The 20,366-nt window shown below is 53.5% G+C and overlaps 1 protein-coding gene across 1 annotated transcript in view; it reads right to left on the reverse strand.

The window, feature by feature from the left end:
- Positions 1–20,366, reverse strand: part of LOC140720288 (alpha-2-macroglobulin-like) — a 69,187-nt gene that overhangs the window by 21,289 nt on the left and 27,532 nt on the right. Inside the window, exon 8 of the mRNA XM_073035153.1 lies at positions 1,418–1,523. Coding sequence (XP_072891254.1) covers positions 1,418–1,523 — 106 coding nt within the window. The remainder of the gene's footprint in view (positions 1–1,417; positions 1,524–20,366) is intronic.

A 20,366-nucleotide genomic window follows, 5' to 3' on the forward strand; every position in this document is an offset into this window, starting at 1 on the left:
CTGTTTCCTCCAAATGCCCCGTCCAGTCCCCAGTCCTTCCCGGATCCTTCATTCCAAATCGAGAATCACAAATCCCGTTTACCCAGTCAAGCAGTCTCCCTCTCTCCATAACGTGATGTGTGTGTTATTGTGTGAGAAGAAGCGGAAGAGAGAGGGAGAGGCGAAGGAGGGAGGGATAGAGGAAGAGGAAGAGATGGTGAGAAGTAGAGGAGAGAGAAAGGGAGGGGGAGAGTGGGAGTGGGGGGAAATGGAGAAAGAGATAGAGAAAAAGGAAAGGCGGCGGGGAGGTGGAGAGGCAGGTGAAGAGGGAGATATGAAGAGAGCGAGAAAAAGAGGGGGAAGAGGGACAGGTAGGTGAGGGAGAGTGAGAGGGGAGGGATAGAGGGAGAGTGAAGTAGGGCAGTGGAAAGGGAAAAGAAAGGGAGAGGGAGAGGGGAGAGTGGGAGGGAGGTGGGAAGGGTGGCAGGGAGACAGACAGCCAGAGGAGGAGAGGGGAGGGAACTGGAGGGAGAGAGAGGGAGAGGGAGGAGAGTAAGAGCGAGACGGAGAGATAATGGAGAAATGGGGAGAATGGGAAAGGGGAGAGGAAAAGAGGAAGGGAGGAAGAGAATGAGAGGGAGAAGGGAGGAAGTGGTGAGCATGTAAGAGAGGAAGAGAGAAAACTGATGAGGGGACGAGTGACTGGTGTACTATATACGTGAGGTGGAGGGACACGGTTCTCCCAGACTTCCTGCGCTGCCTGTTTGGAGTTTGTGCGCTCACCCCATGACTTTGCGGGCTTCCTGTTGTTAATCCAGTTTCCGCCCCCTTCCCAAAGAAGAAGGTGGGTTAACTGGGGTTAGGGAAGAGTGGGTTGGGGGGCTGCATATTACCAGCGGGGTGCGGACGACGGGTGAAACTAGGTGACCGACGAGGGAACCGCTGGGGTTAGCGCAATTTCTCGCAGCACCAGTGATCACCGGCCAGGTTTCAATAGCTGCTGCTTTCTGGGTGGAGTGACCGTGCGGCTCTTCCCACATTCCACAGATGGGTGCATCAGCGCCAATGATCTGCTGGCGCGTTGCGTTGGCACTGGAAGGGTGGCATTACTCGCGGGCATCCCCCAAACCACCTCCCTCGCCCATTTCGTCACATGTTTTGATGTATGTGCGAGGAATGATCTGCTCTGACGAGGTGAGAGTGGAAGGGGAGGGAGGTTTGTAGACATACGGGGGACTGCTCATTACACTAGTCGGGGAACAGGGGACGTACGTTGTTGGCATCGAGGGAAACCTCCCACACTGATCTGTCATTCCGGCACACTTCACACTTTGCCACGTCCCGCCTATCCCCGTCTCCTTCGTCCACTCTTCACACAGCAGGGGGTCGGAAACATGAGACACAGCACCCTGGGCTCCCGGGCCTGTCCAGAACTAACCTTGCCCACAACATAGTGACAAAGATCTTGTTCCTCCTGAGTGTAATATTTCTTCAGACAGACCGTGCCGTTTACCACACCCCGCATGGGTTTCCCGTACGTGTACCTGGGATTTGTGTTAGAACAGAAATTAGAGACAGAGAGACCTCAACAACAATCCGTCCCATCACACACTCCGGGGGTCAGACAGAGAGTAAAACTAACCTCACACCGTCCCATCACACACTCCCGGGATCAGACAGAGAGTGAAACTCCCCATACACAGTCTCATCACAGACTCGCGGGATCAGATCAGAGTGAAACTACCCCCACAGAGTCCCATCACACACTCTCGAGTGTCGGACAGAGACCGAAACTCCCCATACACAGTCTCCTCACAGACACGCGGGATCAGATCAGAGAGAAACTCCCCCACACCGTCCCATCACACATTTCCGGGGTCAGAGAAGAGTTGATCACACACCGTCCCAACACACATTTCCGGGGTCAGACAAGAGTTAATCCCACACCGTCCCATCACGCATTTCCGGGGTCAGACAAGAGTTAATCCCACACCGTCCCATCACGCATTTCCGGGGTCAGACAAGAGTTAATCCCACACCGTCCCATCACACATTTCCGGGGGTCAGAGAAGAGTTAATCCCACACCGTCCCATCACACATTTCCGGGGGTCAGACAAGAGTTAATCCCACACCGTCCCATCACACATTTCCGGGGGTCAGGGAAGAGTTAATCCCACACCGTCCCATCACACATTTCCGGGGGTCAGAGAAGAGTTAATCCCACACCGTCCCATCACACATTTCTGGGGTCAGACAAGAGTTAATCACACACCGTCCCATCACACATTTCCGGGGTCAGACAAGAGTTAATCCCACACCGTCCCATCACACACTCCGGGGGTCAGACAAGAGTTAATCCCACACCGTCCCAACACGGAATCTCGGGCTCAGACACAGGGTAAAGCTATCCCCACACCGTCCCATCACACATTTCCGGGGGTCAGAGAAGAGTTAATCCCACACCGTCCCATCACACATTTCCGGGGGTCAGAGAACAGTTAATCCCACACCGTCCCACCACACACTCCGGGGGTCAGAGAAGAGTTAATCCCACACCGTCCCATCACACATTTCCGGGGGTCAGAGAAGAGTTAATCGCACACCGTCCCATCACACATTTCCGGGCGTCAGAGAAGACTTAATCCCACACCGTCCCATCACGCACTCCGGGGGTCAGAGAAGAGTTAAACCCACACCGTCCCATCACACACTCCGGGGGTCAGAGAAGAGTTAATCCCACACCGTCCCATCACACACTCCGGGGGTCAGACAAGAGTTAATCCCACACTGTCCCAACACACATTTCCGGGGTCAGACATGAGTTAATCCCACACAGTCCCAACACACATTTCCGGGGTCAGACAAGAGTTAATCCCACACCGTCCCATCACACATTTCCGGGGTCAGACAAGAGTTAATCCCACACCGTTCCATCACACATTTCCGGTGTCAGACAAGAGTTAATCCCACACCGTCCCATCACACACTCTGGGGGTCAGAGAAGAGTTAATCCCACACCGTCCCATCACACATTTCCGGGGGTCAGAGAAGAGTTAATCCCACACCGTCCCATCACACATTTCCGGGGTCAGACAAGAGTTAATCCCACACCGTCCCATCACACACTCCGGGGGTCAGAGAAGAGTTAATCCCACACCGTCCCATCACACACTCCAGGGGTCAGAGAAGAGTTAATCCCACACCGTCCCATCACACATTTCCGGGGTCAGACAAGAGTTAATCCCACACCGTCCCATCACACACTCCGGGGGTCAGAGAAGAGTTAATCCCACACCGTCCCATCACACATTTCAGGGGGTCAGAGAAGAGTTAATCCCACACCGTCCCATCACACATTTCCGGGGTCAGACAAGAGATAATCCCACACCGTCCCATCACACACTCCGGGGGTCAGAGAAGAGTTAATCCCACACCGTCCCATCACACATTTCCGGGGTCAGACAAGAGTTAATCCCACACCGTCCCATCACACACTCCGGGGGTCAGATAAGAGTTAATCCCACACCGTCCCATCACACATTTCCGGAATCAGACAAGAGTTAATCCCACACCGTCCCATCACACACTCCGGGGTCAGACAAGAGTTAATCCCACACCGTCCCATCACACATTTCCGGGGTCAGAGAAGAGTTAATCACACACCGTCCCATCACGCATTTCCGGGGTCAGACAAGAGTTGATCACCCACCGTCCCATCATACATTTCCGGGGTCAGACAAGAGTTAATCCCACACCGTCCCATCATACATTTCCGGGGTCAGACAAAAGTTAATCACACACCGTCCCATCACACATTTCCGGGGTCAGACAAGAGTTAATCCCACACCGTCCCATCACACATTTCCGGGGTCAGAGAAGAGTTAATCACACACCGTCCCATCACGCATTTCCGGGGTCAGACAAGAGTTGATCACCCACCGTCCCATCACGCATTTCCGGGGTCAGACAAGAGTTAATCACACACCGTCCCATCATACATTTCCGGGGTCAGACAAGAGTTAATCACACACCGTCCCATCACGCATTTCCGGGGTCAGACAAGAGTTAATCCCCACACCGTCGCATCACACATTTCCGGGGTCAGACAAGAGTTAATCCCACACCGTCCCATCACACATTTCCGGGGTCAGACAAGAGTTAATCCCACACCGTCCCATCACACATTTCCGGGGTCAGACAAGAGTTAATCCCAAACCGTCCCAACACGGAATCTCGGGCTCAGACACAGGGTAAGGCTATTCCCACACCGTCCCATCACACATTTCCGGGGTCAGAGAAGAGTTAATCACACACCGTCCCAACACACATTTCCGGGGGTCAGACAAGAGTTAATCCCACACCGTCCCATCACACATTTCCGGGGTCAGACAAGAGTTAATCCCACACCGTCCCATCACACATTTCCGGGGTCAGACAAGAGTTAATCCCAAACCGTCCCAACACGGAATCTCGGGCTCAGACACAGGGTAAGGCTATTCCCACACCGTCCCATCACACATTTCCGGGGTCAGAGAAGAGTTAATCACACACCGTCCCAACACACATTTCCGGGGGTCAGACAAGAGTTAATCCCACACCGTCCCATCACACATTTCCGGGGGTCAGAGAAGAGTTAATCCCACACCGTCCCATCACACATTTCCGGGGGTCAGACAAGAGTTAATCCCACACCGTCCCATCACACATTTCCGGGGGTCAGAGAAGAGTTAATCCCACACCGTCCCATCACACATTTCCGGGGGTCAGAGAAGAGTTAATCCCACACCGTCCCATCACACATTTCTGCGGTCAGACAAGAGTTAATCACACACCGTCCCATCACACATTTCCGGGGTCAGACAAGAGTTAATCCCACACCGTCCCATCACACACTCCGGGGGTCAGACAAGAGTTAATCCCACACCGTCCCAACACGGAATCTCGGGCTCAGACACAGGGTAAAGATATCCCCACACCGTCCCATCACACATTTCCGGGGGTCAGAGAAGAGTTAATCCCACACCGTCCCATCACACACTCCGGGGGTCAGAGAAGAGTTAATCCCACACCGTCCCATCACACATTTCCGGGGGTCAGAGAACAGTTAATCCCACACCGTCCCACCACACACTCCGGGGGTCAGAGAAGAGTTAATCCCACACCGTCCCATCACACATTTCCGGGGGTCAGAGAAGAGTTAATCGCACACCGTCCCATCACACATTTCCGGGCGTCAGAGAAGACTTAATCCCACACCGTCCCATCACGCACTCCGGGGGTCAGAGAAGAGTTAAACCCACACCGTCCCATCACACACTCCGGGGGTCAGAGAAGAGTTAATCCCACACCCTCCCATCACACACTCCGGGGGTCAGACAAGAGTTAATCCCACACTGTCCCAACACACATTTCCGGGGTCAGACATGAGTTAATCCCACACCGTCCCAACACACATTTCCGGGGTCAGACAAGAGTTAATCCCACACCGTCCCATCACACATTTCCGGGGTCAGACAAGAGTTAATCCCACACCGTTCCATCACACATTTCCGGGGTCAGACAAGAGTTAATCCCACACCGTCCCATCACACACTCTGGGGGTCAGAGAAGAGTTAATCCCACACCGTCCCATCACACATTTCCGGGGGTCAGAGAAGAGTTAATCCCACACCGTCCCATCACACATTTCCGGGGTCAGACAAGAGTTAATCCCACACCGTCCCATCACACACTCCGGGGGTCAGAGAAGAGTTAATCCCACACCGTCCCATCACACACTCCGGGGGTCAGAGAAGAGTTAATCCCACACCGTCCCATCACACATTTCCGGGGTCAGACAAGAGTTAATCCCACACCGTCCCATCACACACTCCGGGGGTCAGAGAAGAGTTAATCCCACACCGTCCCATCACACATTTCAGGGGGTCAGAGAAGAGTTAATCCCACACCGTCCCATCACACATTTCCGGGGTCAGACAAGAGATAATCCCACACCGTCCCATCACACACTCCGGGGGTCAGAGAAGAGTTAATCCCGCACCGTCCCATCACACATTTCCGGGGTCAGACAAGAGTTAATCCCACACCGTCCCATCACACACTCCGGGGGTCAGATAAGAGTTAATCCCACACCGTCCCATCACACATTTCCGGAATCAGACAAGAGTTAATCCCACACCGTCCCATCACACACTCCGGGGTCAGACAAGAGTTAATCCCACACCGTCCCATCACACATTTCCGGGGTCAGAGAAGAGTTAATCACACACCGTCCCATCACGCATTTCCGGGGTCAGACAAGAGTTGATCACCCACCGTCCCATCATACATTTCCGGGGTCAGACAAGAGTTAATCCCACACCGTCCCATCATACATTTCCGGGGTCAGACAAGAGTTAATCACACACCGTCCCATCACACATTTCCGGGGTCAGACAAGAGTTAATCCCACACCGTCCCATCACACATTTCCGGGGTCAGAGAAGAGTTAATCACACACCGTCCCATCACGCATTTCCGGGGTCAGACAAGAGTTGATCACCCACCGTCCCATCACGCATTTCCGGGGTCAGACAAGAGTTAATCACACACCGTCCCATCATACATTTCCGGGGTCAGACAAGAGTTAATCACACACCGTCCCATCACGCATTTCCGGGGTCAGACAAGAGTTAATCCCCACACCGTCGCATCACACATTTCCGGGGTCAGACAAGAGTTAATCCCACACCGTCTCATCACACATTTCCGGGGTCAGACAAGAGTTAATCCCAAACCGTCCCAACACGGAATCTCGGGCTCAGACACAGGGTAAGGCTATTCCCACACCGTCCCATCACACATTTCCGGGGTCAGACAAGAGTTAATCCCACACCGTTCCATCACACATTTCCGGGGTCAGACAAGAGTTAATCCCACACCGTCCCATCACACACTCCGGCGGTCAGAGAAGAGTTAATCCCACACCGTCCCATCACATATTTCCGGGGGTCAGAGAAGAGTTAATCCCACACCGTCCCATCACACATTTCCGGGGTCAGCCAAGAGTTAATCCCACACCGTCCCATCACACACTCCGGGGGTCAGAGTAGAGTTAATCCCACACCGTCCCATCACACACTCCGGGGGTCAGAGAAGAGTTAATCCCACACCGTCCCATCACACACTCCGGGGGTCAGAGAAGAGTTAATCCCACACCGTCCCATCACACACTCCGGGAGTCAGAGAAGAGTTAATCCCACACCGTCCCATCACACATTTCCGGGGGTCAGAGAAGAGTTAATCCCACACCGTCCCATCACACATTTCCGGGGACAGACAAGAGTTAATCCCACACCGTCCCATCACGCACTCCGGGGGTCAGACAAGAGTTAATCCCACACCGTCCCATCACGCACTCCGGGGGTCAGACAAGAGTTAATCCCACACCGTCCCATCACACATTTCCGGGGTCAGACAAGAGTTAATCCCACACCGTCCCATCACGCACTCCGGGGGTCAGAAAAGAGTTAATCCCACACCGTCACATCACACATTTCCGGGGTCAGACAAGAGTTAATCCCACACCGTCCCATCACACATTTCCGGGGTCAGACAAGAGTTAATCCCACACCGTCCAAACACACATTTCCGGGGTCAGACAAGAGTTAAACCCACACCGTCCCAACACACATTTCCGGGGTCAGACAAGAGTTAATCCCACACCGTCCCATCACACATTTCCGGGGTCAGAGAAGAGTTAATCACACACCGTCCCATCACGCATTTCCGGGGTCAGACAAGAGTTGATCACCCACCGTCCCATCACACATTTCCGGGGTCAGAGAAGAGTTAATCACACACCGTCCCATCACGCATTTACGGGGTCAGACAAGAGTTAATCCCACACCGTCCCATCACACATTTCTGGGGTCAGACAAGAGTTAATCACACACCGTCCCATCACACATTTCTGGGGTCAGACAAGAGTTAATCCCACACCGTCCCATCACACATTTCCGGGGGTCAGAGAAGAGTTAATCCCACACCGTCCCATCACACACTCCGGGGGTCAGAGAAGAGATAATCCCACACCGTCCCATCACACATTTCCGGGGGTCAGAGAAGAGTTAATCCCACACCGTCCCATCACACACTCCGGGGGTCAGAGAAGAGTTAATCCCACACCGTCCCAACACGGAATCTCGGGCTCAGACACAGGGTAAAGCTAACCCCACACTGTCCCAACACACATTTCCGGGGTCAGACAAGAGTAAATCCCACACCGTCCCAACACACATTTCCGGGGTCAGACAAGAGTTAATCCCACACCGTCCCAACACACATTTCCGGGGTCAGACAAGAGTTAATCACACACCGTCCCATCATACATTTCCGGGTTCAGACAAGAGTTAATCACACACCGTCCCATCACGCATTTCCGGGGTCAGACAAGAGTTAATCCCCACACCGTCGCATCACACATTTCCGGGGTCAGACAAGAGTTAATCCCACACCGTCCCATCACACATTTCCGGGGTCAGACAAGAGTTAATCCCAAACCGTCCCAACACGGAATCTCGGGCTCAGACACAGGGTAAAGCTATCCCCACACCGTCCCATCACACATTTCCGGGGGTCAGACAAGAGTTAATCACACACCGTCCCAACACACATTTCCGGGGTCAGACAAGTGTTAATCCCACACCGTCCCATCACACATTTCGGGGGTCAGACAAGAGTTAATCCCACACCGTTCCAACACACATTTCCGGGGTCAGACAAGAGTTAATCCCACACCGTCCCATCACACACTCCGGGGGTCAGAGAAGAGTTAATCCCACACCGTCCCATCACACATTTCCGGGGGTCAGAGAAGAGTTAATCCCACACCGTCCCATCACACATTTCCGGGGTCAGACAAGAGTTAATCCCACACCGTCCCATCACACACTCCGGGGGTCAGAGAAGAGTTAATCCCACACCGTCCCATCACACACTCCGGGGGTCAGAGAAGAGTTAATCCCACACCGTCCCATCACACATTTCCGGGGTCAGCCAAGAGTTAATCCCACACCGTCCCATCACACACTCCGGGGGTCAGAGAAGAGTTAATCCCACACCGTCCCATCACACACTCCGTGGGTCAGAGATGAGTTAATCCCACACCGTCCCATCACACACTCCGGGGGTCAGAGAAGAGTTAATCCCACACCGTCCCATCACACACTCCGGGAGTCAGAGAAGAGTTAATCCCACACCGTCCCATCACACATTTCCGGGGGTCAGAGATGAGTTAATCCCACACCGTCCCATCACACATTTCCGGGGTCAGACAAGAGTTAATCCCACACCGTCCCATCACGCACTCCGGGGGTCAGACAAGAGTTAATCCCACACCGTCCCATCACGCACTCCGGGGGTCAGACAAGAGTTAATCCCACACCGTCCCATCACACATTTCCGGGGTCAGACAAGAGTTAATCCCACACCGTCCCATCACGCACTCCGGGGGTCAGAGAAGAGTTAATCCCACACCGTCCCATCACACATTTCCGGGGGTCAGACAAGAGTTAATCCCACACCGTCCCATCACACATTTCCGGGGGTCAGACAAGAGTTAATCCCACACCGTCCCAACACGGAATCTCGGGCTCAGACACAGGGTAAAGCTATCCCCACACTGTCCCAACACACATTTCCGGGGTCAGACAAGAGTAAATCCCACACCGTCCCAACACACATTTCCGGGGTCAGACAAGAGTTAATCCCACACCGTCCCAACACACATTTCCGGGGTCAGACAAGAGTTAATCCCACACCGTCCCATCACACATTTCCGGGGTCAGACAAGAGTTAATCCCACACCGTTCCATCACACATTTCCGGGGTCAGAGAAGAGTTAATCCCACACCGTCCCGTCACACACTCTGGGGGTCAGAGAAGAGTTAATCCCACACCGTCCCAACACACATTTCCGGGGTCAGACAAGAGTTAATCCCACACCGTCCCATCACACATTTCCGGGGTCAGACAAGAGTTAATCCCACACCGTCCCAACACACATTTCCGGGGTCAGAGAAGAGTTAATCCCACACCGTCCCAACACACATTTCCGGGGTCAGACAAGAGTTAATCCCACACCGTCCCAACACACATTTCCGGGGTCAGACAAGAGTTAATCCCACACCGTCCCAACACACATTTCCGGGGTCAGACAAGAGTTAATCCCACACCGTCCCATCACACATTTCTGGGGTCAGACAAGAGTTAATCCCACACCGTTCCATCACACATTTCCGGGGTCAGAGAAGAGTTAATCCCACACCGTCCCGTCACACACTCTGGGGGTCAGAGAAGAGTTAATCCCACACCGTCCCATCACACATTTCCGGGGGTCAGAGAAGAGTTAATCCCACACCGTCCCATCACGCATTTCCGCGGTCAGACAAGACTTAATCCCACACCGTCCCATCACACATTTCCGGGGGTCAGAGAAGAGTTAATCCCACACCGTCCGATCACACATTTCCGGGGGTCAGACAAGAGTTAATCCCACACCGTCCCATCACACATTTCCGGGGGTCAGAGAAGAGTTAATCCCACACCGTCCCATCACACATTTCCGGGGGTCAGAGAAGAGTTAATCCCACACCGTCCCATCACACATTTCTGGGGTCAGACAAGAGTTAATCACACACCGTCCCATCACACATTTCTTGGGTCAGACAAGGGTTAATCCCACACCGTCCCATCACACACTCCGGGGGTCAGACAAGAGTTAATCCCACACCGTCCCAACACGGAATCTCGGGCTCAGACACAGGGTAAAGCTATCCCCACACCGTCCCATCACACATTTCCGGGGGTCAGAGAAGAGTTAATCCCACACCGTCCCATCACACACTCCGGGGGTCAGAGAAGAGTTAATCCCACACCGTCCCATCACACATTTCCGGGGGTCAGAGAACAGTTAATCCCACACCGTCCCACCACACACTCCGGGGGTCAGAGAAGAGTTAATCCCACACCGTCCCATCACACATTTCCGGGGGTCAGAGAAGAGTTAATCGCACACCGTCCCATCACACATTTCCGGGCGTCAGAGAAGACTTAATCCCACACCGTCCCATCACGCACTCCGGGGGTCAGAGAAGAGTTAATCCCACACCGTCCCATCACACACTCCGGGGGTCAGAGGAGTTAATCCCACACCGTCCCATCACACACTCCGGGGGTCAGACAAGAGTTAATCCCACACTGTCCCAACACACATTTCCGGGGTCAGACAAGAGTTAATCCCACACCGTCCCAACACACATTTCCGGGGTCAGACAAGAGTTAATCCCACACCGTCCCATCACACATTTCCGGGGTTAGACAAGAGTTAATCCCACACCGTTCCATCACACATTTCCGGGGTCAGACAAGAGTTAATCCCACACCGTCCCATCACACACTCTGGGTGTCAGAGAAGAGTTAATCCCACACCGTCCCATCACACATTTCCGGGGGTCAGAGAAGAGTTAATCCCACACCGTCCCATCACACATTTCCGGGGTCAGACAAGAGTTAATCCCACACCGTCCCATCACACACTCCGGGGGTCAGAGAAGGGTTAATCCCACACCGTCCCATCACACACTCCGGGGGTCAGAGAAGAGTTAATCCCACACCGTCCCATCACACATTTCCGGGGTCAGACAAGAGTTAATCCCACACCGTCCCATCACACACTCCGGGGGTCAGAGAATAGTTAATCCCACACCGTCCCATCACACATTTCCGGGGGTCAGAGAAGAGTTAATCCCACACCGTCCCATCACACATTTCCGGGGTCAGACAAGAGTTAATCCCACACCGTCCCATCACACACTCCGGGGGTCAGAGAAGAGTTAATCCCACACCGTCCCATCACACATTTCCGGGGTCAGACAAGAGTTAATCCCACACCGTCCCATCACACACTCCGGGGGTCAGATAAGAGTTAATCCCACACCGTCCCATCACACATTTCCGGAATCAGACAAGAGTTAATCCCACACCGTCCCATCACACACTCCGGGGTCAGACAAGAGTTAATCCCACACCGTCCCATCACACATTTCCGGGGTCAGAGAAGAGTTAATCACACACCGTCCCATCACGCATTTCCGGGGTCAGACAAGAGTTGATCACCCACCGTCCCATCATACATTTCCGGGGTCAGACAAGAGTTAATCCCACACCGTCCCATCATACATTTCCGGGGTCAGACAAGAGTTAATCACACACCGTCCCATCACACATTTCCGGGGTCAGACAAGAGTTAATCCCACACCGTCCCATCACACATTTCCGGGGTCAGAGAAGAGTTAATCACACACCGTCGCATCACGCATTTCCGGGGTCAGACAAGAGTTGATCACCCACCGTCCCATCACGCATTTCCGGGGTCAGACAAGAGTTAATCACACACCGTCCCATCATACATTTCCGGGGTCAGACAAGAGTTAATCACACACCGTCCCATCACGCATTTCCGGGGTCAGACAAGAGTTAATCCCCACACCGTCGCATCACACATTTCCGGGGTCAGACAAGAGTTAATCCCACACCGTCCCATCACACATTTCCGGGGTCAGACAAGAGTTAATCCCAAACCGTCCCAACACGGAATCTCGGGCTCATACACAGGGTAAAGCTATCCCCACACCGTCCCATCACACATTTCCGGGGTCAGAGAAGAGTTAATCACACACCGTCCCAACACACATTTCCGGGGTCAGACAAGTGTTAATCCCACAACGTCCCATCACACATTTCCGGGGTCAGACAAGAGTTAATCCCACACCGTTCCATCACACATTTCCGGGGTCAGACAAGAGTTAATCCCACACCGTCCCATCACACACTCCGGGGGTCAGAGAAGAGTTAATCCCACACCGTCCCATCACACATTTCCGGGGGTCAGTGAAGAGTTAATCCCACACCGTCCCATCACACATTTCCGGGATCAGACAAGAGTTAATCCCACACCGTCCCATCACACACTCCGGGGGTCGGAGAAGAGTTAATCCCACACCGTCCCATCACACACTCCGGGGGTCAGAGAAGAGTTAATCCCACACCGTCCCATCACACATTTCCGGGGTCAGCCAAGAGTTAATCCCACACCGTCCCATCACACCCTCCGGGGGTCAGAGAAGAGTTAATCCCACACCGTCCCATCACACACTCCGGGGGTCAGAGAGGAGTTAATCCCACACCGTCCCATCACACACTCCGGGGGTCAGAGAAGAGTTAATCCCACACCGTCCCATCACACACTCCGGGAGTCAGAGAAGAGTTAATCCCACACCGTCCCATCACACATTTCCGGGGGTCAGAGAAGACTTAATCCCACACCGTCCCATCACACATTTCCGGGGTCAGACAAGAGTTAATCCCACACCGTCCCATCACGCACTCCGGGGGTCAGACAAGAGTTAATCCCACACCGTCCCATCACGCACTCCGGGGGTTAGACAAGAGTTAATCCCACACCGTCCCATCACACATTTCCGGGGTCAGACAAGAGTTAATCCCACACCGTCCCATCACGCACTCCGGGGGTCAGACAAGAGTTAATCCCACACCGTCCCATCACACATTTCCGGGGTCAGACAAGAGTTAATCCCACACCGTCCAAACACACATTTCCGGGGTCAGACAAGAGTTAATCCCACACCGTCCCATCACACATTTCCGGGGTCAGAGAAGAGTTAATCACACACCGTCCCATCACGCATTTCCGGGGTCAGACAAGAGTTGATCACCCACCGTCCCATCACACATTTCCGGGGTCAGAGAAGAGTTAATCACACACCGTCCCATCACGCATTTCTGGGGTCAGACAAGAGTTAATCACACACCGTCCCATCACACATTTCTGGGGTCAGACAAGAGTTAATCCCACACCGTCCCATCACACATATCCGGGGGTCAGAGAAGAGTTAATCCCACACCGTCCCATCACACACTCCGGGGGTCAGAGAAGAGTTAATCCCACACCGTCCCATCACACATTTCCGGGGGTCAGAGAAGAGTTAATCCCACACCGTCCCATCACACACTCCGGGGGTCAGAGAAGAGTTAATCCCACACCGTCCCAACACGGAATCTCGGGCTCAGACACAGGGTAAAGCTATCCCCACACTGTCCCAACACACATTTCCGGGGTCAGACAAGAGTAAATCCCACACCGGCCCAACACACATTTCCGGGGTCAGAAAAGAGTTAATCCCACACCGTCCCAACACACATTTCCGGGGTCAGACAAGAGTTAATCCCACACCGTCCCATCACACATTTCCGGGGTCAGACAAGAGTGAATCCCATACCGTTCCATCACACATTTCCGGGGTCAGAGAAGAGTTAATCCCACACCGTCCCGTCACACACTCTGGGGGTCAGAGAAGAGTTAATCCCACACCGTCCCAACACACATTTCCGGGGTCAGACAAGAGTTAATCCCACACCGTCCCATCACACACTCCGGGGGTCAGACAAGAGTTAATCCCACACCGTCCCATCACGCACTCCGGGGGTCAGACAAGAGTTAATCCCACACCGTCCCATCACACATTTCCGGGGTCAGACAAGAGTTAATCCCACACCGTCCCATCACGCACTCCGGGGGTCAGACAAGAGTTAATCCCACACCGTCCCATCACACATTTCCGGGGTCAGACAAGAGTTAATCCCACACCGTACCATCACACATTTCCGGGGTCAGACAAGAGTTAATCCCACACCGTCCAAACACACATTTCCGGGGTCAGACAAGAGTTAAACCCACACCGTCCCAACACACATTTCCGGGGTCAGACAAGAGTTAATCCCACACCGTCCCATCACACATTTCCGGGGTCAGAGAAGAGTTAATCACACACCGTCCCATCACGCATTTCCGGGGTCAGACAAGAGTTGATCACCCACCGTCCCATCACACATTTCCGGGGTCAGAGAAGAGTTAATCACACACCGTCCCATCACGCATTTACGGGGTCAGACAAGAGTTAATCCCACACGGTCCCATCACACATTTCTGGGGTCAGACAAGAGTTAATCACACACCGTCCCATCACACATTTCTGGGGTCAGACAAGAGTTAATCCCACATCGTCCCATCACACATTTCCGGGGGTCAGAGAAGAGTTAATCCCACACCGTCCCATCACACACTCCGGGGGTCAGAGAAGAGTTAATCCCACACCGTCCCATCACACATTTCCGGGGGTCAGAGAAGAGTTAATCCCACACCGTCCCATCACACACTCCGGGGGTCAGAGAAGAGTTAATCCCACACCGTCCCAACACGGAATCTCGGGCTCAGACACAGGGTAAAGCTAACCCCACACTGTCCCAACACACATTTCCGGGGTCAGACAAGAGTAAATCCCACACCGTCCCAACACACATTTCCGGGGTCAGACAAGAGTTAATCCCACACCGTCCCAACACACATTTCCGGGGTCAGACAAGAGTTAATCACACACCGTCCCATCATACATTTCCGGGGTCAGACAAGAGTTAATCACACACCGTCCCATCACGCATTTCCGGGGTCAGACAAGAGTTAATCCCCACACCGTCGCATCACACATTTCCGGGGTCAGACAAGAGTTAATCCCACACCGTCCCATCAAACATTTCCGGGGTCAGACAAGAGTTAATCCCAAACCGTCCCATCACGGAATCTCGGGCTCAGACACAGGGTAAATCTATCCCCACACCGTCCCATCACACATTTCCGGGGTCAGAGAAGAGTTAATCACACACCGTCCCAACACACATTTCCGGGGTCAGACAAGTGTTAATCCCACACCGTCCCATCACACATTTCCGGGGTCAGACAAGAGTTAATCCCACACCGTTCCATCACACATTTCCGGGGTCAGACAAGAGTTAATCCCACACAGTCCCATCACACACTCCGGGGGTCAGAGAAGAGTTAATCCCACACCGTCCCATCACACATTTCCGGGGGTCAGAGAAGAGTTAATCCCACACCGTCCCATCACACATTTCCGGGGTCAGACAAGAGTTAATCCCACACCGTCCCATCACACACTCCGGGGGTCAGAGAAGAGTTAATCCCACACCGTCCCATCACACACTCCGGGGGTCAGAGAAGAGTTAATCCCACACCGTCCCATCACACATTTCCGGGGTCAGCCAAGAGTTAATCCCACACCGTCCCATCACACACTCCGGGGGTCAGAGAAGAGTTAATCCCACACCGTCCCATCACACACTCCGGGGGTCAGAGAAGAGTTAATCCCACACCGTCCCATCACACACTCCGGGGGTCAGAGAAGAGTTAATCCCACACCGTCCCATCACACACTCCGGGAGTCAGAGAAGAGTTAATCCCACACCGTCCCATCACACATTTCCGGGGGTCAGAGAAGAGTTAATCCCACACCGTCCCATCACACATTTCCGGGGTCAGACAAGAGTTAATCCCACACCGTCCCATCACGCACTCCGGGGGTCAGACAAGAGTTAATCCCACACCGTCCCATCACGCACTCCGGGGGTCAGACAAGAGTTAATCCCACACCGTCCCATCACACATTTCCGGGGTCAGACAAGAGTTAATCCCACACCGTCCCATCACGCACTCCGGGGATCAGAGAAGAGTTAATCCCACACCGTCCCATCACACATTTCCGGGGGTCAGACAAGAGTTAATCCCACACCGTCCCATCACACATTTCCGGGGGTCAGACAAGAGTTAATCCCACACCGTCCCAACACGGAATCTCGGGCTCAGACACAGGGTAAAGCTATCCCCACACTGTCCCAACACACATTTCCGGGGTCAGACAAGAGTAAATCCCACACCGACCCAACACACATTTCCGGGGTCAGACAAGAGTTAATCCCACACCGTCCCAACACACATTTCCGGGGTCAGACAAGAGTTAATCCCACACCGTCCCATCACACATTTCCGGTGTCAGACAAGAGTTAATCCCACACCGTTCCATCACACATTTCCGGGGTCAGAGAAGAGTTAATCCCACACCGTCCCGTCACACACTCTGGGGGTCAGAGAAGAGTTAATCCCACACCGTCCCAACACACATTTCCGGGGTCAGACAAGAGTTAATCCCACACCGTCCCATCACACATTTCCGGGGTCAGACAAGAGTTAATCCCACACCGTCCCAACACACATTTCCGGGGTCAGAGAAGAGTTAATCCCACACCGTCCCAACACACATTTCCGGGGTCAGACAAGAGTTAATCCCACACCGTCCCAACACACATTTCCGGGGTCAGACAAGAGTTAATCCCACACCGTCCCAACACACATTTCCGGGGTCAGACAAGAGTTAATCCCACACCGTCCCATCACACATTTCTGGGGTCAGACAAGAGTTAATCCCACACCGTTCCATCACACATTTCCGGGGGTCAGACAAGAGTTAATCCCACACCGTCCCATCACGCATTTCCGCGGTCAGACAAGAGTTAATCCCACACCGTCCCATCACACATTTCCGGGGGTCAGAGAAGAGTTAATCCAACACCGTCCGATCACACATTTCCGGGGGTCAGACAAGAGTTAATCCCACACCGTCCCATCACACATTTCCGGGGGTCAGAGAAGAGTTAATCCCACACCGTCCCATCACACATTTCCGGGGGTCAGAGAAGAGTTAATCCCACACCGTCCCATCACACATTTCTGGGGTCAGACAAGAGTTAATCACACACCGTCCCATCACACATTTCTGGGGTCAGACAAGGGTTAATCCCACACCGTCCCATCACACACTCCGGGGGTCAGACAAGAGTTAATCCCACACCGTCCCAACACGGAATCTCGGGCTCAGACACAGGGTAAAGCTATCCCCACACCGTCCCATCACACATTTCCGGGGGTCAGAGAAGAGTTAATCCCACACCGTCCCATCACACACTCCGGGGGTCAGAGAAGAGTTAATCCCACACCGTCCCATCACACATTTCCGGGGGTCAGAGAACAGTTAATCCCACACCGTCCCACCACACACTCCGGGGGTCAGAGAAGAGTTAATCTCACACCGTCCCATCACACATTTCCGGGGGTCAGAGAAGAGTTAATCGCACACCGTCCCATCACACATTTCCGGGCGTCAGAGAAGACTTAATCCCACACCGTCCCATCACGCACTCCGGGGATCAGAGAAGAGTTAATCCCACACCGTCCCATCACACATTTCCGGGGGTCAGACAAGAGTTAATCCCACACCGTCCCATCACACATTTCCGGGGGTCAGACAAGAGTTAATCCCACACCGTCCCAACACGGAATCTCGGGCTCAGACACAGGGTAAAGCTATCCCCACACTGTCCCAACACACATTTCCGGGGTCAGACAAGAGTAAATCCCACACCGACCCAACACACATTTCCGGGGTCAGACAAGAGTTAATCCCACACCGTCCCAACACACATTTCCGGGGTCAGACAAGAGTTAATCCCACACCGTCCCATCACACATTTCCGGTGTCAGACAAGAGTTAATCCCACACCGTTCCATCACACATTTCCGGGGTCAGAGAAGAGTTAATCCCACACCGTCCCGTCACACACTCTGGGGGTCAGAGAAGAGTTAATCCCACACCGTCCCAACACACATTTCCGGGGTCAGACAAGAGTTAATCCCACACCGTCCCATCACACATTTCCGGGGTCAGACAAGAGTTAATCCCACACCGTCCCAACACACATTTCCGGGGTCAGAGAAGAGTTAATCCCACACCGTCCCAACACACATTTCCGGGGTCAGACAAGAGTTAATCCCACACCGTCCCAACACACATTTCCGGGGTCAGACAAGAGTTAATCCCACACCGTCCCAACACACATTTCCGGGGTCAGACAAGAGTTAATCCCACACCGTCCCATCACACATTTCTGGGGTCAGACAAGAGTTAATCCCACACCGTTCCATCACACATTTCCGGGGGTCAGACAAGAGTTAATCCCACACCGTCCCATCACGCATTTCCGCGGTCAGACAAGAGTTAATCCCACACCGTCCCATCACACATTTCCGGGGGTCAGAGAAGAGTTAATCCAACACCGTCCGATCACACATTTCCGGGGGTCAGACAAGAGTTAATCCCACACCGTCCCATCACACATTTCCGGGGGTCAGAGAAGAGTTAATCCCACACCGTCCCATCACACATTTCCGGGGGTCAGAGAAGAGTTAATCCCACACCGTCCCATCACACATTTCTGGGGTCAGACAAGAGTTAATCACACACCGTCCCATCACACATTTCTGGGGTCAGACAAGGGTTAATCCCACACCGTCCCATCACACACTCCGGGGGTCAGACAAGAGTTAATCCCACACCGTCCCAACACGGAATCTCGGGCTCAGACACAGGGTAAAGCTATCCCCACACCGTCCCATCACACATTTCCGGGGGTCAGAGAAGAGTTAATCCCACACCGTCCCATCACACACTCCGGGGGTCAGAGAAGAGTTAATCCCACACCGTCCCATCACACATTTCCGGGGGTCAGAGAACAGTTAATCCCACACCGTCCCACCACACACTCCGGGGGTCAGAGAAGAGTTAATCTCACACCGTCCCATCACACATTTCCGGGGGTCAGAGAAGAGTTAATCGCACACCGTCCCATCACACATTTCCGGGCGTCAGAGAAGACTTAATCCCACACCGTCCCATCACGCACTCCGGGGGTCAGAGAAGAGTTAATCCCACACCGTCCCATCACACACTCCGGGGGTCAGAGGAGTTAATCCCACACCGTCCCATCACACACTCCGGGGGTCAGACAAGAGTTAATCCCACACTGTCCCAACACACATTTCCGGGGTCAGACAAGAGTTAATCCCACACCGTCCCAACACACATTTCCGGGGTCAGACAAGAGTTAATCCCACACCGTCCCATCACACATTTCCGGGGTTAGACAAGAGTTAATCCCACACCGTTCCATCACACATTTCCGGGGTCAGACAAGAGTTAATCCCACACCGTCCCATCACACACTCTGGGTGTCAGAGAAGAGTTAAACCCACACCGTCCCATCACACATTTCCGGGGGTCAGAGAAGAGTTAATCCCACACCGTCCCATCACACATTTCCGGGGTCAGACAAGAGTTAATCCCACACCGTCCCATCACACACTCCGGGGGTCAGAGAAGGGTTAATCCCACACCGTCCCATCACACACTCCGGGGGTCAGAGAAGAGTTAATCCCACACCGTCCCATCACACATTTCCGGGGTCAGACAAGAGTTAATCCCACACCGTCCCATCACACACTCCGGGGGTCAGAGAATAGTTAATCCCACACCGTCCCATCACACATTTCCGGGGGTCAGAGAAGAGTTAATCCCACACCGTC

The sequence above is a fragment of the Hemitrygon akajei genome, unplaced genomic scaffold (genome assembly GCF_048418815.1).
Source record: "Hemitrygon akajei unplaced genomic scaffold, sHemAka1.3 Scf000039, whole genome shotgun sequence".
Lineage (NCBI taxonomy): Eukaryota > Metazoa > Chordata > Chondrichthyes > Myliobatiformes > Dasyatidae > Hemitrygon > Hemitrygon akajei.